The 23,221-nt window shown below is 43.5% G+C and overlaps 1 protein-coding gene across 3 annotated transcripts in view; it reads right to left on the bottom strand.

Annotated features, from left to right (window-relative positions):
• Nucleotides 1–23,221, bottom strand: part of TUBGCP2 (tubulin gamma complex component 2) — a 362,650-nt gene that overhangs the window by 817 nt on the left and 338,612 nt on the right. For all 3 annotated transcript variants that reach the window (XM_077259452.1, XM_077259455.1, XM_077259454.1), the window contains 2 exons: nucleotides 17,984–18,118; nucleotides 5,262–5,395 (listed from right to left, as the gene is read on the bottom strand). In XM_077259452.1, the coding sequence (XP_077115567.1) occupies nucleotides 5,262–5,395; nucleotides 17,984–18,118 (269 nt within the window). The remainder of the gene's footprint in view (nucleotides 1–5,261; nucleotides 5,396–17,983; nucleotides 18,119–23,221) is intronic.

Genomic DNA, 23,221 nt, shown 5'->3' with positions numbered 1-23,221 from the left:
AGCGTGCACACTGCAGACTTGTACCCCAAGGCCAGATACTGTCTTTAAGATAAGTGAGGTACAGAGTGTCTTGCGAAGGTATTCAGCCCCTTGTGTCTTTTGTGTTTTGCTACCTTACAACCTGGAATTTCATACTTTTTTAGTGTTTGCATCAGTTTAAAAACATACCTACATCTGTGAACATTTGGTTTTCTTTCTTTTTGTGAAGAAAAACAACAAACATAACAAAATAACTGAAAATTTCAGTGTGTTACCATTTACCCCCCAAAAGTCAGTACTTTGTGGAGCCTCCTTTTGCAGCAATTAGTTGCAAGAAAATAGAAAATTTCAAACTGTCAAAAATAAGGGACTCAGATACATGCTGTATTAGACATAAAGGAGGGCCTCATACACATTCTGCTCAAATTGTCATGTATTGGTACTTCTATACTCATAAAGGCTCAGCACTTTTGAGGGTTATATACCAAGGAAATGTAGACCAGACCACGGAATACCCTATGGATGAGCAATATAATACCGATACATTTTTAACAAGTGTTTTGAGGGGTATATACCAACGAAATGTACAGTGCCTACAAGTAGTATTCAACCCCCTGCAGATTTAGCAGGTTTAATAAGATGCAAATAAGTCAGAGCCTTCAAACTTCAAACAAGAGCAGGATTTATTAACAGATGCATAAATCTTACAAACCAAAAAGTTTTGTTGCTCAGTTAAATTTTTATAAATTTTAAACATAAAAGTGTGGGTCAATTATTATTCAACCCCTAGGTTTAATATTTTGTGGAATAACCTTTGTTTGCAATTACAGCTAATAATCGTCTTTTATAAGACCTGATCAGGCCGGCACAGGTCTCTGGAGTTATCTTGGCCCACTCCTCCATGCAGATCTTCTCCAAGTTATCTAGGTTCTTTGGGTGTCTCATGTCGACTTTAATCTTGAGCTCCTTCCACAAGTTTTCAATTGGGTTAAGGTCAGGAGACTGACTAGGCCACTGCAACACCTTGATTTTTTGCCTCTTGAACCAGGCCTTGGTTTTCTTGGCTGTGTGCTTTGGGTCGTTGTCTTGTTGGAAGATGAAATGACGACCCATCTTAAGATCCTTGATGTAGGAGCGGAGGTTCTTGGCCAAAATCTCCAGGTAGGCCGTGCTATCCATCTTCCCATGGATGCGGACCAGATGGCCAGGCCCCTTGGCTGAGTAACAGCCCCACAGCATGATGCTGCCACCACCATGCTTGACTGAAGGGATGGTATTCTTGGGGTCGTATGCAGTGCCATCCAGTCTCCAAACGTCACGTGTGTGGTTGGCACCAAAGATCTCGATCTTGGTCTCATCAGACCAGAGAACCTTGAACCAGTCAGTCTCAGAGTCCTCCAAGTGATCATGAGCAAACTGTAGGCGAGCCTTGACATGACGCTTTGAAAGTAAAGGTACCTTACGGCTCGTCTGGAACGGAGACCATTGCGGTGGAGTACATTACTTATGGTATTGACTGAAACCAATGTCCCCACTGCCATGAGATCTTCCCAGAGCTCCTTCCTTGTTGTCCTTGGGTTAGCCTTGACTCTTCGGACAAGCCTGGCCTCGGCACGGGAGGAAACTTTCAAAGGCTGTCCAGGCCGTGGAAGGCTAACAGTAGTTCCATAAGCCTTCCACGTCCGGATGATGCTCCCAACAGTGGAGACAGGTAGGCCCAACTCCTTGGAAAGGGTTTTGTACCCCTTGCCAGCCTTGTGACCCTCCACGATCTTGTCTCTGATGGCCTTGGAATGCTCCTTTGTCTTTCCCATGTTGACCATGTATGAGTGCTGTTCACAAGTTTGGGGAGGGTCTTAAATAGTCAGAAAAGGCTGGAAAAAGAGATAATTAATCCAAACATGTGAAGCTCATTGTTCTTTGTGCCTGAACTACTTCTTAATACTTTAGGGGAACCAAACAGAATTCTGGTGGGTTGAGGGGTTGAATAATAAATGACCCTCTGAAACAACTTTTCACAATTTTTAAAAAAAATAAACAAAGAAATAACATTCTTTTTTGCTGCAGTGCATTTCACACTTCCAGGCTGATCTACAGTCCAAATGTCACAATGCCAAGTTAATTCCAAATGTGTAAACCTGCTAAATCTGCAGGGGGTTGAATACTACTTGTAGGCACTGTATGCCAGATCACGGACTAGTCTATGGGTGGGCACTATAATATAGATAAGGGTATGTGCACATATTGAGTAAAATTTCTGGACCATTTCTGCATCTCTTGGCAGGAAAAACAGATGCAAAAAATGCACATTTTGGATTGATTTGTGTAAAGGGCCAAAACCCACAGAGAACTGACATGCTGCAGATTACTGTATTTTTCGGACTATGAGAGTTTTTTCCTACAAAAATGTGGAGGGGATGATTCTTATAGTCCAGATACAAATTTTAAAAAAACTGATGGTCACATCCAAACATAGACTAGGTGTAAACAGGTGCTAACCAACTCATATACAGTCAAATAAATAAGGCAGCCCTTTGTAGCGCCACAGCTTGCAAACATGAAATGTGAAAATTGAATTGCATTACTGCAGTAGAAATATGAAAAATTGAGAAACCTTAGCGCATACCTCTCCACAGAAATATAGATTTCAGTCTGAGAGAGGACACACAGGTTCCCATACAGATGAAGACTTTATTCTAAGAGAGGATTGGCATTAAGTTAGTTCCTAGTAACGAGAAATGCCTTACCGTGGCTACCAGGTTCACATGAATTGGCCAATTTATGCGCTAAGCTTTCTCAATTTTTCATCTCTAGTGCAGTAAAGCAATTTAATTTTCATATTTCATGTTTGCAAGCTATGGCACTACAGAGTGCTGCCTTATTCCTGCCTGGTTCCTGACTTTGTGACAACAGTAACAAACAAGAGTTAGGTAACGTTCACATTTGCGTTGTTGGGCGCAGCGTCGTCGACGCATGCGTCATGCGCCTTATCTTTAACATGGGGGCGCATGGACATGCGCCGGTATGCGTTGTAATGCGTTTTACGACGCATGCGTCATATTGACGCACCAGACAGGGCGCAGAGGACGCTACTTGTAGCGTTTTCCCTGCGCCGAAAGTCCTGATCCTTACTATCTTATGACAACGCATGCGTCGCAAAACACTGCATTGTGTACATGCGTTGTTGGTTGTGTCGCCGATGCTGCGCCCAACAACGCAAATGTGAACGTAGCCTTAGCAGCAACTGTGTCTCATCATCATCTTCCTCCTTATCCCAAATTTACCACATCCCAGGTTCTTGTGGCCATGGCTGCTCTAAGGTTTGTGTATCACTAAACAGCAAAAAAAAGCTTTTTCTCAGTTTTAGAAATCACAGAAATGTACTTCACACTATGGAATAATGTATGGCTGAGAAATGTAGATCAGGAAAATGTTTCAACAATTTTCTGGTGTTTTATATAACATAAAAAAGGACCGTAAAGGTCGTAATACTTGATACATAAAAATATAATCATTGTCTTCAGCCCCCACAAAAAAATCTGCAGCTATATATTTGCCTAAGGACTGCACAGCCCTAATCCCTGTCTACTGATTGTATTCAGCCACGCTCCCTGCTGCTGCAACTCTCAATTCCTAGGCTAAATGCCGATTGTACGTGATACAAACAGCAAAATAATTGATTAGCCCTTAGGGTACCGTCTCACAGTGGCACTTTGGTCGCTACGACGGCACGATCCGTGACGTTCCAGCGATATACATATGATCTCGCTGTGTCTGACACGCTACTGCGATCAGGGACCCCGCTGAGAATCGTACGTCGTAGCAGATCGTTTGAAACTTTATTTCGTCACTGGATCACACGCTGTCATCGCTGGATCGGTGTGTGTGACACCGATCCAGCGATGTGTTCGCTTGTAACCAGGGTAAACATCGGGTTACTAAGTGCAGGGCCGCGCTTAGTAACCCGATGTTTACCCTGGTTACCATTGTAAATGTAAAAAAAACCCACTACATACTCACCTTCTGATGTCTGTCACGTCCCTCGCCGTCAGCTTCCCGCACTGACTGTGAGCGCCGGCCGTAAAGTAAAAGCAGAGCACAGCGGTGACGTCACCGCTGTGCTGTGCTTTACGGCCAGCACTGACACAGTCAGTGTGGGAAGCTGACAGTCACCGGAATGTGAGTATGTAGTGTTTTTGTTTTTTTTACATTTACAATGGTAACCAGGGTAAACATCGGGTTACTAAGCGCGGCCCTGCGCTTAGTAACCCGATGTTTACCCTGGTTACCCGGGGACTTCGGCATCGTTGGTCGCTGGAGAGCTGTCTGTGTGACAGCTCTCCAGCGACCACACAACGACTTCCAACGATCACGGCCAGGTCGTATCGCTGGTCGTGATCGTTGGTAAATCGTTTAGTGTAACGGTACCCTTAGGCTAGAAGGGCTGTTAGTATGATGGCTCAGCTTCAGCACCAGTATCAAGATTGCAGGTCTTTGATTCATTATACTGTGCACACAGGTCTAGACAAGCACTCTCTCCCTTCAATACGAAATGTCACAGAGCTGTGCAATTGCATCAGTGTGCAGAACCGGGAAGCGCCTGTCCTTTTATAATCCCTGATGATGTCAGACAGCCTTCCAATCACAGTAATGCCACAACCAATGCTGCATCAGAAAGGAGTTTTGTGGACAAGATTTCCACGCTGCTGAATGATTAAAGACGTCAGTCCAAAAGATAAGAGAAAAAAATAAATGTGTGATGTATTCTACACAAAACTCCTTTCTGATATACTGCAGACACTGATGGTCACTCTGTGACCCGAGGATCTACTGCCGCTGATAACTACTCCTAAAATAGCAAACCTCGGATATATCAGGTTAGCATAATCTGATAAGTTATGTGTAAAGTTTATTGGATAAGATCCTATTTGCACTATTATCGCCCCAGTGTTTTTATTGACAACCAATGCTACGGCATTACAGTGACTCACAGGCAATCCCCGCATGCTTATTGGTGTATTATAAAATGCGCCAAAAATGGGGTTGAGAGTTTGAAATTGAGCACAGCCCATTGCTCGAAGAGTAACAAGCACATCCGAGCACTTTCCCTCATCCTTATTGTTCTTTTATTTGTATAAGTAATGTCACATATCTTCTGTAGAAAATGTGTGATCACTTGAAAATTCTACCTCAAGGACAGTATAAATTAGGGTTTTTCCAGCTGGAACAATACAAGAACAATTTTGGACACCTCTCTAAAATAAAATGACAATATTCCTTACCTATATATGATATTAATCATGCTGTGCTCGCAATCATTGGTGCTGTACATACTCAACTTATCAAGGAGGTCCATGAGATGTGTTGAGAAATTGGTATCAAAATTATTGATGGTAGATTCAAAACCAGCTGAACACTGAAATGCATCAACAAGTTCAGCAATTAATTAAAAACACAAACCAAAACTAAATGCATTTATAAGCAACTAAACTTTTTTTAATTTATTGATCAGGCTTATTAAATTTTTAACCTTTGTAAAGCACTATATTTAATTACCATATTTTTCTTTCTTCGATCTTTAACATCATACTGAAAGTGGTGGTCTGTCTAGTTTACTTTGCTTTTAATTACAGCAGTGTATATACTCATATTGTTTCTGTGTTAGGTTTTGCCTATTTAATGGCCAGTGTGAAAATGCTCCTAATTTACATGTATACAAAATTATACTCCAGTTCATTTTTTTCAATTAAGTTTCAGGTTTCTGCACTGAGCCTCCCTTTCTTTGGAGTTGAGAATTCTGTTTAAATAGCTTTCCATTTGAAAGGTGCCCATATTAGGACCTGGTCCTGCTCACCCCTCATTCACATTTATATCACTTTAACACATTGAAAAGTTTTAATACCAGAGGATAGGTCCATCTCGATTTGGGTACACCTTGACACTGGTGGGAGGACTTGTATGCTTTTTATTTTAAATAAAAACGGTATTTACTAAGTACCCTTTCTTATATACATTGGGTACAGAAAGTATTCATACCTCTTTAAATTTGTCACTATTTGTTTAATTGCAGCCATTTGGTAAATTCAAAGAGTTCATTTTTTTCTCATTACTACTCCATTACTACTACAGAAATGTAGTATTTTTTGCAAATTTATTATAACAGAAAAACTGAACTATCACATGGTCATAAGTACAGACCCTTTGCTCAGTATTGAGCAGAAGCACCCTTTTGAGCTAGTACAGCCATGAGTCTTCTTGGGAATGGCTGAAGGCTCGGCTGTAAGCTCTGCTGGAAGAATGCCGAGCATGGGGAAGGGAAGCACCGACCACAGCATGGGTGAGTTTAGTGACACGCCGGAGATCATGCCTGTCAGAGAAGGGATCTGGTATGGTGCTAACAGTACCCCACTTTAGGCCCTCTCCTCTTCAGGCCATCAAGGATGTTCCAGATGAAAATTGGAGTTGGCACGGGGGTGGTACTGGGATCCTTGAAGAAGGGACTTAGGATTACAGGCTTCAGCAGAGATACATGGAAAGAATTTGGAATCCATAATGAAGGAGGCAACTTCAGTTTGTAGGAGACCTCGTTGATCCGCTTCAGCACCACGAAAGGTCTCTTCAAATGGATGCTTCTGAAGTGGCTTTGGTGTCCCCCCGCAACTTTACAAAATCCTTGGAGAGAACATCTGCCGCAAGAGCATAAGAAGGGACCATCACCGGGAGGGGAACCTTGGGTTGTCGATCGAACCCAACGCAGAAAGGAGACTTTCCCGAGGCTTCACAAAAGTGATAGTTGTACAAGAACTCAGCCTACGGAAGTAATGTCACCCAATTATTGTGGTGGACATTGATGAAGTGTCGCAAGTAGTTGCCCAGCAGGACCTGGTTTACATGCTCCACTTGCTCATTGGACCGAGGGTGTTAAGAGGAGGAGAAGTCCAAGACGATATCCAGATGTTTACAGAGAGCTCGCCAGAATCTGGAAGTGAGCTGCGAACCTTGATCGAACACTATGGAACGAGGAAATCCGTGCAGGCGGAAAATGTTTGAAGCTGTCAGCCATTTCAGAAGCAGATGGAAGTGCAGACAACTGGGTAAAATGCGCCATTTTGGAGAAGCAATCCACGACTACCCAGATGATGGATGCAACCCTCAGATACTGGCAAACCTGTAATGAAGTCCATCGCTATGTGCTGCCATGGACCAGGCGGCACAGAGAGAACCAGTAGGAAGTGTTCTAGGAACCTTATTGTGGGCACAAATCGAACAGGCAGCCACGTAAGCATAGATATCCCTCCTCATGGATGGCCACCAGTAGTGGTGAGAAATCAATTATAGTGTCTTCCTTTGTCCCGTGTGACCAGCCACCTTGGACGAGTAACCAGATGACAAAACTCGCTCCTTCTTGGATTCAGCCACAGTTTTTTAATGGGGGAATTTGCGACAGGCTGACTGGAGCGACAGTAACCACCTTGGATGGTTCGATGATAAATTGAGGATCCTCCTCTTGATCTCCGGACAGAGATGAGTGAGAGGGGGCTTCAGCTCTGATGTCCTTGTAACTGGACCTGAAATGTAATAAAAAGTTAAAGTGAGCAAAAAACAATGACCACCTGACTTGACGTGGATTAAGTCTCTGGGCGGACTGAAGGTACGACAGATTCTTATGGTCCATGTAGATGACCAAAGGGTAGACTGCGCCCTCCAGCAGGTATCGCCTCTCCTCCAAAGCCATCTTAATGGTGAGATACTCCCAATCACCAATGGAGTAGTTATGCTCTGGAGCAGAGAAGGCCTTAGAGAAGAAACAGCAGGACATGCAGCGACCCGAGGAAGATTTCACAACAACGCAGGAATAAAGCAGGTCCCAGAATATATCATTGACGAACTCTTGAAAAACTGCTGGTGCATTACTGAGACCGAACGGCATCATTTGGTATTCAAAATGTCCACCCTGGTGTTGAATGTCGTCTTCCATTCGTCTCCACGGCGAATGCAGATTGGATTGTAGGTGCCCCTTAAATTTAATTTGGTGAAAATCCTGGCACCTCTTAATCGGTCAAACAACTCAGGAATCAACTCAGGAATTACTTATGTATTCACATATGAATTTATGTTTAGTTTTTGTATATCACTTATCATGTTTTCTGATGGGCCCCTGTCATGGTGCACACTGTTATGTTTTCACCAAGTATGAGTTTCTATTTAGTATAGCAGGAGGGGTTGTATGATCTCCATTAATGACATTTCACTATTTTAATCGTGCTTATGCACGTTATATCTCACCATTATAATATAGCGATTCCCATGGTTATCCATGGGTGGGTTTTGGATTTATTTATGTAGGCAGTCACTTTGTTTACAGCACTTTAAGCACTTTTCTTGTGGTCCCCGATATGGTGATCTGGGGAGTTAAACTATGTAATTCACAGCAGGCTTAGTAGTATTACTTACTTTGCGGTGATTCGTGCTTCTGATGGTCTCTGGTCAAAGACTTTCTTTTATTTACTCACATGTTACTTTGTAACATACTGGATATCATTTAGAAAATGGCGGCCGCCATGGACTTCGGTGGGAGGGTCTCAGGCTGTGCGCACACGTGCTCTAGAGTCTATGCACCTGACTTCCTGGGCGGTTATCATTAGATGCCGCACACACACCATGTGACGTCACTGAGCGGTTTTCCGCCCCCTGTGTGTGCGGCTCTGACGACCGCCGGGTATGATGGATCTGGACCTTGGACACATGTGCGCCGATGCGCTTGATGAGACTTCCTGTATGCGCCCTATTTTAACCGGTGAGAGAGTGAGCTAGCAACAAACCCCTTTTTGAGAAAGCGACCGCGAAACGTGCGTCAAGGGGGTGGTGTGTGGAGCGTGGTGAGACATCTCAGACCTAATGGGTAAGCTGCTTTATATGATATGAGGTGATGAGTCCTGTAGGCACTATGGCACTTTAGCTAGTGATATAACCTGCACTGTTGCAACTTTTTTTTTTTTTTTTTTCATACTATGGCTCCCACAATAGCAGTCCTTGTGATATGATGTGATAGGTGTTGTCATCCGCTCCGCCACTATTATAGTGTTTCCTCCTCCACTAATCCTGTTATTTATATGTATTGTATTTATATTTGATTACTCAGTTTGAATTATATATTTTGATAATATAAATAAAATTATACAATTTTTAAATAAAATGCGTATTGGGACTTGTATACTCCGTTCTGTTGTTTTGTATTTATTGGGGAGTTTCCTAGACTGTCCTATTGTTTCGGACAGAAATATTGGGAGAGATATAACAATCCTTGTCTCTCGGCCACGCATATGTATTAATTTTTGTGAGTTTTGTATTGAGTCTAATTGTTCTGTGTTTTTCACAGCATCTAACTACAAAATGGATTTTCGTACCCGGGACCAAACCTGGTTATCCCGGTTACAGGAGGTGTTCAAGGAGGACGCTAATGTTGTTTTAACTTCTGACAGAGGGGACTCTGGGGAGAGGATTGTTAAATTGAAGTCACTCTTGTATAGGAGGACGAAGCTGTGGTGGAATAGGGCTTCCCTGGGCCAGTACCTGGCTCGCAATCTAATACCTAGGGGCCTACGGGTCCAGATCTTCCCTTCGTTTACAGTGGATGATGAAGTATTTAAAGGAAAATGGGAGGATCTGGCCACCAAATGCTCTAGGGGGTTTATTGAATTGTTGATGGGATTGGACGAGACTAAATTGGGAGAAATTGAGAGGGATATTGATACCCTCCAATCCCAAATCAAGGATGACCTGACATCAGAGGCCTTGGAGAAATTGAATGGAGACTTAGACAAAGATTTTTTAAGGTGGGAACAGGAGATTGGTGCAGTTAAAACCAAAAAACTACAGAGGGATAACTCTGATTACCAAGACAATAAAGTGTACCGGTGGAGAAATAACAATAAAAGGGGTCGCCCGTACTCTCAGTCCCGATCCGGCTCTATCTCATCCGTAACTTCTATTGATGAATCAAGTATTATATCTGATCACTCAAGGAATAAGCAGCCAGCCAGAAAGATACAACCGGGCAGAGTTGCCAAGAAACGAAATTTTAATAAGAATAAATTTTCACCAACAGGGATATATGACTGCAAATCCAAATCCTCTGACTTGGAGGTAATTAATTTATCATCCCATCATCTCTCCCAAACACAGGTGGAACTGTTGAAATTGGGTTTAAATTTTGTACCCTGTAATAACTTTGACTTTTTTACAGTCCTAAAAGATACCCATCTCTTTTGTCGTAAGTTGATACTTAAGAAGCTATATAGTCAAAGGGATTCCAATCAAGATCTACCTGTGGATGCGGAACGTGAAGCCTTGGAGGCATTGGAAGATCTTTTGAGGGAGCAGGAGTCTGAACTTCCAGGTAAATTTCCCCTGTCGGTTGTGTCCAGATCCTCTTCATTCCCTCCCTTGTCTCTCTGTCCACAAGTTGAGATCTTCTGTAGACTTGTAACGGAGGATCTCAAGAAGATATCAAAATTTAGATGTAATGACAATCTTACACAGACACAGAGGAGAGCTCTGAAGGAATTACAATCATTGGATTCAGTGGTTTTTAAACCAGCAGACAAGGGAGGGAATGTGGTTATCTGGCCAACCGACAAATACGAGAAGGAGGCATTTCGACAGTTGAGGAACAAAACCACTTACTGTGTGTTGCCCCACAGCCCTTTACAATCCTTCACTAATGAATTAGAGGTGATTCTATCCTATGCTGGGGAGTCAGGGATTATTCCAAAGAAGGTCCTTGATGGCCTGCTTCCAAAATTTCCAAAGATAGCCACCTTCTACTTACTGCCGAAGGTGCACAAAGACGCTGTTAATCCCCCTGGCAGACCGATTGTCTCTGGCATGGGAGGGTTGTGCGATAATGTGTGTAAATTTATTGACTACTATCTAAAGCCACTCGTGGAAACGCTCCCCTCCTATGTCAGAGACACTACGGATGTTCTAACAAGGGTCGATGGCCTGTCCCTCGAGGCGGGTATGCTTCTGGTTACCATCGATATCGAATCATTATACACGTCAATTCGACACAGCGATGGGTTAAGGGCGGCACGCTTCTTTCTTGAGACAACCAACTGGGATGGACATTTTTCGGAATTTATTTTAGAATTATTGGAATTTATTTTGAAGCACAATTTTTTTGTATTTAAGGATAAATTTTTTTTACAGTTACAAGGTACTGCAATGGGCGCGGCGTGTGCCCCGTCTTATGCTAATCTATTTTTGGGGTACTGGGAAAGAACCATCTTCCAGGGCGACGGGGCACATGCCGCGGACCAGGTGGTGGGCTGGTTTCGTTACATCGATGATGTACTTATGATCTGGAACGGTGACGAGACCAGCCTGACCCAGTTCATGCAGTACCTTAATCAAAATTGTTTTAATTTGAAGTTTACCTATTGCTGGCACAAAACTCGGATTAATTTTTTGGATATCACTCTTTGTGTTGCCGCAGATGGCTCTATTGAGACGGACCTCTATCGCAAAGAGACGGCCGTCAATTCTTTACTTCATGCCTCTTCAGCACATAACTACTCAACTATTAAGGCCATCCCAGTTGGTCAGTTCTTGAGGAATAGGCGTGTCTGCTCCACCGAGGCCCGCTTTGAGGGACAGTCCGCGACTCTTTCGGACAGATTCAAGGCCAGGGGGTACAGTCGTCGGTGCATCAAGGCAGGTTATAGACGGGCGAAACAGACCCGGAGAGAGGATCTGTTGGTACCATCTAAAAAGACCAACAAAGCACGGGATCCTGAGATACGGTTTATTTCCACAGCAAATTGCCGGTGGGATCGGATCCGTGATATTTTGACCAAACATTGGTCGGTCTTAATGACGGATAATGTTCTGGCGAAACATTTGTCTCCAGCCCCATGTATGGTACAGCGCAGGGGAAGAAATCTTAAAGACAGTCTGGTGAAAAGCCATTATGTGGCAAAATGTGATACCTTCTTGGCGAAAATAAATCCCAGACTGGGTTGCTTCCCCTGCGGGTCATGTGTCGCGTGTCCTAATATCCTTAGATGTGGGACCTTTTTATCATCTGATGGGAGCAGGGAATATACAATTCGTGATTATATTTCATGCAATTCCACCTATGTGGTATATTACGCTACATGTCCCTGCTCCCTGATTTATATCGGTCTCACATCTAGGGAACTGAAGGTTAGGACGCGCGAGCATGTTCGTGACATTCTGGCTGCAAAAGAAACAAAGGATATATCAACTTTGAAAACCCTACCTAGGCATTTCCGCATGTACCACGGGTCTGATCCCACCGGTCTAAAAGTGAGGGGAATTGATAGGATTCATGGCGGCATCAGGGGTGGCAATCTGAAGCAACTGCTTGCACAATGTGAATGCAGGTGGATTGCCACCCTTGACACCATGTCCCCCAAGGGACTTAATGAACAATTGAGTTTTGTTCCATTTTTATGACACGCCTTTCCCACCTCTTATGTGCGATTGCTGTTCCACCACGACTTCGTCCTCATTGGTAATACTTTTGTGCTGTCCCAGCACTCAGTACAATTCTGACTATTGGTGTTTATCCTCTTTCCAGATGATTCCTTTCTGTGTTTTTAAGTTTTATTCTAATAAGTTTGTTCTCTTGTCTTTAGTTTTTATTAGTATGGGACGCTGCCGCAATGTGACCTGTTATGCGATCTCTCACCGGATTCGCCTGAGACCTTCTATGAATGAAACCGGATTTCAACTTTATTATTTTGTTATTTTTTATTTTCATTTTATTTTATTTATTTTCTTTATTATTTGATGTGTTTATTTTTCTTCGTTATTATTATTATATTAGATATCGTTCTTGTATTATTTTTTTCGTATTATTCAATTACTCATATATATTTATATATTCATATATATATATTCATTATTGATTATTTGTCTTATTATATCTTTATATTTTTTTCTATTATTATTTATGCATACTATTTATTAGTATTATATATTTATTATTATTTTTTTTTTTTTTTTTTTTTATTTTTTATTCCTGCTGTGTTGCATTTATATGTATGTGTACACGTCTGTAATTACTTATGTATTCACATATGAATTTATGTTTAGTTTTTGTATATCACTTATCATGTTTTCTGATGGGCCCCTGTCATGGTGCACACTGTTATGTTTTCACCAAGTATGAGTTTCTATTTAGTATAGCAGGAGGGGTTGTATGATCTCCATTAATGACATTTCACTATTTTAATCGTGCTTATGCACGTTATATCTCACCATTATAATATAGCGATTCCCATGGTTATCCATGGGTGGGTTTTGGATTTATTTATGTAGGCAGTCACTTTGTTTACAGCACTTTAAGCACTTTTCTTGTGGTCCCCGATATGGTGATCTGGGGAGTTAAACTATGTAATTCACAGCAGGCTTAGTAGTATTACTTACTTTGCGGTGATTCGTGCTTCTGATGGTCTCTGGTCAAAGACTTTCTTTTATTTACTCACATGTTACTTTGTAACATACTGGATATCATTTAGAAAATGGCGGCCGCCATGGACTTCGGTGGGAGGGTCTCAGGCTGTGCGCACACGTGCTCTAGAGTCTATGCACCTGACTTCCTGGGCGGTTATCATTAGATGCCGCACACACACCATGTGACGTCACTGAGCGGTTTTCCGCCCCCTGTGTGTGCGGCTCTGACGACCGCCGGGTATGATGGATCTGGACCTTGGACACATGTGCGCCGATGCGCTTGATGAGACTTCCTGTATGCGCCCTATTTTAACCGGTGAGAGAGTGAGCTAGCAACAAACCCCTTTTTGAGAAAGCGACCGCGAAACGTGCGTCAAGGGGGTGGTGTGTGGAGCGTGGTGAGACATCTCAGACCTAATGGGTAAGCTGCTTTATATGATATGAGGTGATGAGTCCTGTAGGCACTATGGCACTTTAGCTAGTGATATAACCTGCACTGTTGCAACTTTTTTTTTTTTTTTTTTCATACTATGGCTCCCACAATGGCAGTCCTTGTGATATGATGTGATAGGTGTTGTCATCCGCTCCGCCACTATTATAGTGTTTCCTCCTCCACTAATCCTGTTATTTATATGTATTGTATTTATATTTGATTACTCAGTTTGAATTATATATTTTGATAATATAAATAAAATTATACAATTTTTAAATAAAATGCGTATTGGGACTTGTATACTCCGTTCTGTTGTTTTGTAATCAATGGTATAGGGTATTTATTTTTCATTGTGACCTGGTTGTGACCCTGATAGTCTATACATGGTCGGAGTCATCTGTCTTTCTTTTTAACGAAGAAAAACCCGGCCCGAGCAGGAAAAAAAAGGACTTCTGAATGAACACCCTGGCCAAATTCTTCAAAATGTAGGTAGTCTGACATAGCCTGAGTCTCAGCTGGAGACAGAGGGTAAATTCGACCTCTAGGGGATGTAGATCCGGGAATTAAGTCGATAGGGAAGTCATACGGTCTGTGGGGCGGCAAAGTCTCTGCTTCCTTTTTGTCAAATACATCGGCAAAGGACCAATATGCAGATGGCAAACCTGGCAGCGATACTGGAGAAGATGGGACCTTAGCCGGACGTACTGGGGCCAGACACTCTTCATGACAGTAATGTCCCCAGCGGAGCACCTCTCCAGTTGCCCAGTCCAACACAGGTTCGTGCTGTTGCAGCAATGATAGACCTAAGAGAAACGCGTGAGACATATGGGAAAGAACACAGAAGACTATCTTCTCAGTAAGAAGCATCCCAATACGGACCTCAAGCAGCTCAGTGGCCAGCCGAACAGTCTCTCAAAAAATTGACAGATGTTATAGCCAGAGGATCTTGGAGCGGACGGACTGAGATTTGGAAGCGATCCACTACAGCCTGAAGGATAAAAATCCCTGCTGCCCCGGAATCCAAATATGCCGTCTCAATAAACTGGGATTCACCGGTTGTCATGACCAAAGTAAGAGTCAGTGTTAGAGAGGTGTCTTTTACGTCTAGGGAGGCCTCGCCTATAGATAGACGCTGGAGTTTCCCGGCTTCACCGGACAGGCGCAAATGAAGTTGCCTACATCTCCACAATACAGGCACAGGACTTTAGCTAGGCGATCCCTCTGTCGCTGACTGGCGAGGGCAAAGGGATTGACCTGCATGGGTTCCGGTGAGGCCTTGACAAAGGAGGGTGTAGGAACAAGTAGCCTTTGAAAGGACAGAGCCATGTGCCATGATCCTCTTTCACTTGCCACCTCACGAGTACACTCTTGGAAACAAAGGTCTATACGGATGGCGAGGGAGACCAGGTTGTCGAAGGTAGTTGGTAGGTCTCGACCAGCAAGCTCATCCCTAATGTTTCCGGAAAGGCGCTCCCAGAATGTAGCCACCAAAGCTTCATTATTCCATCCGAGTTCAGATGCCAGAGTTGGACTGACGTAAAGGGAGAAGAGTGGAAGCTGAAGAGGAGGTTCGTCCAGGTTCATCGAATACTTTGCGGAAAGCCTCCAAGAATATGGGAAAATTGGAGATTATAGGATCCTCTCTTTCCCATAATGTGTTCAACCACACCAGAACCTCACCTCCAAGGTGCGACATTAGGAATGCTTTGTTCGTTTCAATGGGAAGTGATGAGGAAGAAGTTCAAAATGTAGCCAGCACTGATTTATGAACCCTCGGCAGAGCTTCGGATTGCCGTCAAAGTGGGGTGGGGCTGCGAGTCGGGGACCTGAAGCTGGAACTAAGCAAACAGACAGACGTTTCTGGAGAAGACATGGCTGCTTGAATGTGAGGAGACTCTGGAGAGATGTTTAAGGCCTCCAACTTGGTAGTCAGGGACTGGAATTGCATTGACAACCTCTCCTGCATGCTTTTCTGTCAGAAAAGCCCTTGGTACATGGTCTGATCAGGCGGGATCTGGGATCCAGCAGGCTCCATGGCCTGAGCAAACTGTCACGTACGTGGTTTGTGGAACCACTGTGCCTAGGACCGAGGAGAGCCTGCAGGGGCGTGACTAAGCAAGCACCGGCCTGTTCACTAGAGCCTCTGATGGTGAGGTTAGACTTGGCTCCCTATGAACGCCAGGTGCCACTCCAGGATAGACCAACAGACGCTCGGCAGCTGCTCCCAGAAGGACAGACTGGATGGTGCAGGAGGCGTACTATCAGAGTGCAGCAGGCAGAATCTGAACCAGAGGGCAGCAGGCAGGATCTGCACCACAGGGCAGCAAGGACTGGAACGCAACCTTATGCATCTTAGACTGCAAAAGAGGAAGGTTGCTCAGGTACCTCCTCAGTGATGAGGAAGCAATATATACCATAATGCCCCACAGCCATTGGCTGGGGAGAAAATAGCAAGTGCATGCGCTGACCTTTTAAAAGGGTGGGAGCACGTGTGCTTTTAAGGACATGGCTGGAAGCTCTGCTGGAAGCATGCAGAGCATGGGGAAGGGAAGCAACGACCGCAGCGCAGGTGAGTGAAGTGACACGCCGGAGATCCTGCCTGTCAGAGCAGGGATCCGGCATGGTGCTAATAGTCGACTTTGTGGAACTTTCTACCATCTCCCTACTGCATCTTTGGAGCTCAGCCACAGTGATCTTGGGGTTCTTCTTTAACTCTCTCACCAAGGCTCTTCTCCCACGATTGCTCAGTTTGGCTGGGTCTTGGAAGACTTCTGGTGGTCCCAAACTTCTTCCATTTAAGGATTATGAAAGCCACTGTGCTCTTAGGGACCTTGAGAACTGCAGAAATTCTGTTGTAAAATTGGCCAGATCTGTGCCTTGCCACAATTCTGTGTCTGAAGCTCCTTAGCCAGTTCCTTTGACCTCATGATCCTCATTTGGTCTGGCTTGCACTGTGAGCCTTTCCAAATCAAGTTCTATCAGTTTAATTAAACACAGCTGGACTCCAATGAAGGAGTAGAATCATTTCAAGGAGGATCACAGGGAAATGGAGAGCAATGTGAGTGTCTGAGCAAAGGGTCTGAATACGTAGTGAATGAGTAGTAGTGAGAAAAAAATGAACTTTTTTGAATTTACCAAATGGCTGCAATGAAACAAAGTGAAAAATTTAAAGGGGTATGAATACTTTCCGTACCCACTGTATGCACTATTACTTTTACTTATTTACTTACAGCAGGGTACATGTTCATTTTGTTTTTTAGGTTTTGTCTGTTTAATGGCCAGTATGAACTTGCTCCAATTTTGCATGCATACCACCTTATACTCAAGTTAAGCTGATATGAACAGCAGGTTTAATGAAGATCTGCAACTCATTGACTGAACATCTCTGCTCCCCTTCCCCATGCTCAGACTATATTACAGTCTAAGCACAGAGGAGGGGAGCAAAGAAACTCGCTCTTTAGAGTACAAATCCTTGAGTATAGATCTTAGCTAGACAGGCAGTTAGTATCATTAACTAAGACAGAATAAATTAGACAGACAAGCCAGCGCTTTCAGATTGGTGTTAAAGATAAAAGAAAGCAAATTATGGTACAGTACAAAAATTTAAGACTTTACAGAGGGTGATCAGGAATTAAATAAAACAAAAAAGTTTAATTACTCTCTAAGGCCGGGTTCACATTAGAGTTCGGGGGTTCTACGGAGGGCTACGCACTTTCTCCGTTAAGCCCTGCCTACTTCTGCATGAATCATGCGTATCTATCTTTAACATTGGGTACGCAGGACATGCAGATGTCTGAGGATGTACGCAGATGTGTCGTTTTAACACACCGGCCGACCACACGGGAACACAACTTGATGCGCCCCCTGCAGTCGGCGGGCGCATCAAAACGACGCATCCGCATGTCCTGCATACCCAATGTTAAAGAAAGGTACGCAGGACGCATGTAGAAGTAAGCGGACCCAAACAGAAGACGTGCGGAAGTGGGTGGAGCTTCACAGAGGAATTACGCAGCCGTCCGCAAAGCCCCGGTACGCAAGTGTGAACTTAGCCTAATTCCTTCAATGGCGATACTTATATATGACATTTACCTTAGAGGTGAGCCTCTTTTTCAATGAGTCTTCTGTATTTTCGCTTTGTGTGGAGGGACCCATCATTGTACATATGTCACTACTAAGTGACATATTCTCCATCTCGGTCTGCAACTGCACGCTCTGTGTAAATCTCTGAAAAAAAAGGAAATTTCAGCAATAAAATACATCAATATAGCATAGGCAATGCCAAAGACGTTTAACCTTCTCTGATGGACCGCCTTAACCCCCTTTCTGACATCGGACAGGATAGTAAGTCCGAGGTCAGAACCCCCGCTTTGATGCGGGCTCCGGCGGTGAGCCCGCATCAAAGCCAGGACATGTCAGCTGTTTTGTACAGCTGACATGTGCCCGCAATAGCGGTGGGTGGAATCGCGATTCACCCGCCATTCTTAACTAGTTAAATGCCGCTGTCAAAGGCTGATAGCAGCATTTAACTAGCCCCTCTGGCCATAGGCTTCGCTCCAATGTAGCAGAGCCGATCGAGTTGTACCAGCTTCTAGCCTCCAATGGAGGCTACTGAAGCATGGCAAAAGTTAAAAAAAAAAAAAAAAAGTTTTAAAAAATATGAAAAAAAAAATAAATAAAAAAAATAAAAGTTTAAAATCACCCCCCCCTTTTGCCCATTCAAAATAAAACAATAAAAAAATAAACCTACACATATTTGGTATCGTACAGTTCAAAACCGCCCGATCTATCAATAAAAAAAGGATTAACCTGATCGCTAAACGGCGTATTGAGAAAAAAATTTGAAACGCCAGACTTTGGTCGCCGCGACATTGCATTAAAATGCAATAACGGGCGATCAAAAGAACATATCTGCACCGAAATGGTATAATTGAAAACGTCAGCTCAGCACGCAAGAAATAACCCTCACTCGACCCAAGATCACGAAAAATGGAGACGCTAAGGGTATCGGAATATTACTTTTTTGTTTTTGTTTTTTTTAGCAAAGTTTGGAATTTTTTTTTACCACTTAAGATAAAAAAGAACCTAGACATGTTTGGTGTCTATGAACTCATAATGACCTGGAGAATCAAAATGGCAGGTCAGTTTTAGCATTTAGTGAACCTAGCAAAAAAGTCAAACAAAAAACAAGTGTGGGATTGTACTTTTTTCGCAATTTGGATTTTTTTCCCGCATTTTCTAGTACACGACTGTCACGCTATTCTGTCTGTATCTAGTTTTCGGTGTGACAATGCATGTCTTTGCTCCTTTCCCCCTAATTGAGCTGGAATACTGTTGGCTGTTACCTGTACATGGGTGGTTAGGTCTTTTGCTCTGCTGCATGACCATCCGCATGTGCGGTCCCTGGTTGCCACTGTGGAAGCTGTCTGCGGGTTGAGAGGTCATTTGCAGCTGGTGCATGACTTTCCATGTGTGTATGGGCGTGCAGCCACTGCCAGGTGCCCTGAGCCTCAGGGTATGTGCACACGTCAGGATTTCTTGCAGAAATTTCCTGAAGAAAACAGGAAATTTTCTGCAAGAAATCCGCATTTTTTTTTTTTTTGCGTTTTTTTCCACGGTTTTTTCACTTTTTTTAGCATTTTGCAAGCGAAATTAGCTTGCAGAATGCTAAAGTTTTCCAAGCGATCTGTAGCATCGCATGGAAAACTGACTGACAGGTTGGTCACACTTGTCAAACATAGTGTTTTGACAAGTGTGACCAACTTTTTACTATAGATGCAGCTTATGCAGTATCAATAGTAAAATATAGAATGTTTAAAAATAATTAAAAAAAATGGTTATACTCACCTGCAGACAGCCGATCTCCTCAGCGGCGTCCGTTCCTATAGATGGTGTGTGTGTGCAGGACCTTCGATGACGTCGCGGTCACGCAACCAGTCACAAGACCACGACGTCATCGCAGGTCCTTTACACACACCATCTATAGGAACGGAAGCGGCAGCATGCACCTCTGAGAGGCGGGAAGACTCCGGGGCCATCGAAGGTGAGTATGTCACTATTTTTTATTTTAATTCTTTTTTTTTACCAATTATATGGTGCCCAGTCCGTGGAGGAGAGTCTCCTCTCTTCCACCCTGGGTACCAACCGCACATGATCTGCTTACTTCCCGCATGGTGGGCATAGCCACATGCGGAAAGTAAGTAGATAAATGCATTCCTAGGTGTGCGGAATCCCCGCAATTCCGCAAATTTAATGAACATGTCGCTTTTTTTTCCGCGATGCGACTTTTTCGTGGAAAAAAATGCAACATTTGCACAAGAAATGCGGAATACACTGTAAATAATAGGAGGCATATGTAAGCGTTTTTTTCGCGTTTTTATCATGTTTATATAGTGAAAAATACTGAACGTGTGCACATGGCCTCAGTTCCTGCACTGACTGTGCTGTAATGGTTTCTGTTTGCACTAAGGGCATGCGCGGCCACACCTCCTCTGCTTTCATCAGGGTTAATGTGAGTACTTGAAATGCTTTCCCCCAGCCAATTGCTGAGGCAGCTCCTATATAAAGTTCCCCTGCCCTATGGGTGGGGCCTGAGCTACTCACAAAGCTCCTGAACTTTGCTATGTGTTTGTGTTCCTGCACCTCTGCTGTCTATGTTTTGGTATCAAAGTCCTTGCCTTGATTTCTGTTTTGTCCTGTTCCGGCGCCTGTCTTGGAGGCGGTATATCCAGGCCTGAATCCTTGATCCTGTACCTGACCCTGTCTGAACTGTGCCTGCTGTGTCATGTTCCTGTAATCCCTCTTGTGTCTGGATCTTTGCACCCAGTGACTGAGTCTCTTGTAACCAGTGCTTCTGCTGAGCATCTACTACTCTGCGCTCTGACTACCATGCAGTGCTAACTCCTGGCAGGCCCAGCAATCCTGCAATTCTAGCATCATCCCGCTTGAGTTCCTTCCTAGGTCCAATGCCTAGAGCTTGAAAACCGCAGTCTGGAACCTGATGACCGCTGCCTGGATTTGGAGCCTGATGACTGTGGTGGTGCCTGTAGGTCGTGTCGGATGTCCGGAACCAAACAACTCCTGTCTGATGTCTGCCGGTGACCCTGTGTCCAGATGTCCTACCTACGTCCCGATGACCTCATGTACACTGATGTCCTCGTATACCCTAATGTCTTGCCTGCGTCCTGATAAACCTTGTGTATCCTGATGTCCCGCCTATGACCTGATGCCCCGATGTCTCTCCTATGTGTGCCTCGGTGATCCATTAGTGCCTCGGGGTTCACTGGGTGGTACCCTTCTGGGAGGTGTGGAATAGGGAGCCTGGAATAGTAATGTTTGGTTTATGTACTGTGTGATTTTACTTTAGTAAACTTTACTTTCTCTATACCTGAAGTTGTACGGTGAAATCAAGTCCTACGTGTCTTTTCCTAGTCCACATGCTCAGCTGCCACAGAACCCCAGTCTGTGCCCTCCCCTAGTTTGGGTAGGCCTGGGTCCCCTTCTGCAGTATAGAGGGTCCATATTGCGCCCCCGGGGGACGCGTGCCTCATGCCTTCGTGGTCGCTCGGTGTAGGGGCATTTATGGGCTAGGCTTCATCAGCGGCTGAAGCTCATCGTGACAACGACATGCTAAAACAAATGATGGTTTTCAAAAGTAGAACTTGTCCCACAAAAAATAAGCCTTTACATGGCCATATTGACGGGAAAAAAAGGATTAGCTCTGGGAAGGAGGGGAGCGAGAAAAGAAAATCGAAGGGGGTTAATATTTTTCTAGTTTAGAGAACACAACATATGCGTTACAATTAACTAATATATGAAGGAACTTACCATTGCCTACAAACTGCTCTGTTGCATGCAATATTTGTTGTATATTTTTAGTTGTTGGAGTTGCATTGAAAACTTGCAACAAGAAGTATCAGCTCCTATCTTATCAGACATTCAGACAGTTGACCCACGCACCAGTGATGTAAATGTACAGCAGGTGGTTCATTTATTTTATTATAAACAATATATGTGGATTAAACAAAAACATATACCGTACATAGATTAAAAAAAGCCAACACAGGCCAAGCTTTGTCATGTAAAAAATCATACCAAGATGATAAATTTCAGAACTTTTTCCACCTTTTGTGTCACCCATAATCTGTACAATTTTATTGAGGAAGAAAACAACAAATATGTCTTATATTCTAGGTTCTTCAAAGTAGCCACCTTTTGCTTTGACGACCGCTTTGCACACTCTTGGCATTCTCTTGATGAGCTTCAAGAGGTAGCAGCTCAGATTAGAGACCAGGTCAATGCCACACAGAGTTCTAGCAGCAGACACATCTCTACAACAACTGTTAAGAGGAGACTTTGTGCAGCAGGCCTTCATGGTAAAATAGCTGCTAGGAAACCACTGCTAAGGACAGGCAACAAGCAAAATAAACTTGTTTGGGCTAAAAAACACAAGGAATGGACATTAGACCAGTGGGAATCTGTGCTTTGGTCTGATGAGTCCAAATTTGAGATCTTTGGTTCCAACCACGTGTCTTTGTGCGACGCAGAAAAGGTGAACGGATGGGCTCTATATGCCTGGTTCCCACCGTGAAGCATGGAGGAGGTGTGATGGTGTGGGGGTGCTTTGCTGGTGACACTGTTGGGGATTTATTCACAATTGAAGGCATACTGAACCAGCATGGCTACCACAGCATCTTGCAGCAGCATGCTATTCATTCATTTGCGTTTAGTTGGACCATCATTTATTTTTCAACAGGACAATGACCCCAAACACACCTCCAGGCTGTGTAAGGGCTATTTGACCAAGAACGAGAGTGATGGGGTGCTACGCCAGATAACCTGGCCTCCACAATCACCAGACCTGAACCCAATCGAGATGGTTTGGGGTGATCTGGACCGCAGAGTGAAGGCGAAAGGGCCAACAAGTGCTAAGCATCTCTGGGAACTCCTTCAAGATTGTTGGAAGACCATTTCCAGTGATTAAGTCTTGAAGCTCATCAAGAGAATGCAAAGAGTGTGCAAAGCAGTCATCAAAGCAAAAGGTGGCTACTTTGAAGAACCTAAAATATAAGACATATTTTCAGTTTTTTCACACTTTTTTGTTAAGTATATAATTCCACATGTGTTATTTCATAGTTTTGATGCCTTCAGTGTGAATTTACAATTTTCATAGTCATGAAAATACAGAAAAATCTTTAAATGAGAAGGTGTGGCCAAACTTTTGATCTGTACTGTATTTAGATGGGAAATTACTAATGACAATTCGTTATATTTTGCTCACAATGCAATTATAGATGATTAAATCCAGTGGTATTGTTAATGTTTATTTTA

The sequence above is a fragment of the Ranitomeya variabilis genome, chromosome 4, assembly GCF_051348905.1.
Source record: "Ranitomeya variabilis isolate aRanVar5 chromosome 4, aRanVar5.hap1, whole genome shotgun sequence".
Lineage (NCBI taxonomy): Eukaryota > Metazoa > Chordata > Amphibia > Anura > Dendrobatidae > Ranitomeya > Ranitomeya variabilis.
This window is presented reverse-complemented; position numbering and strand designations above follow the sequence as displayed.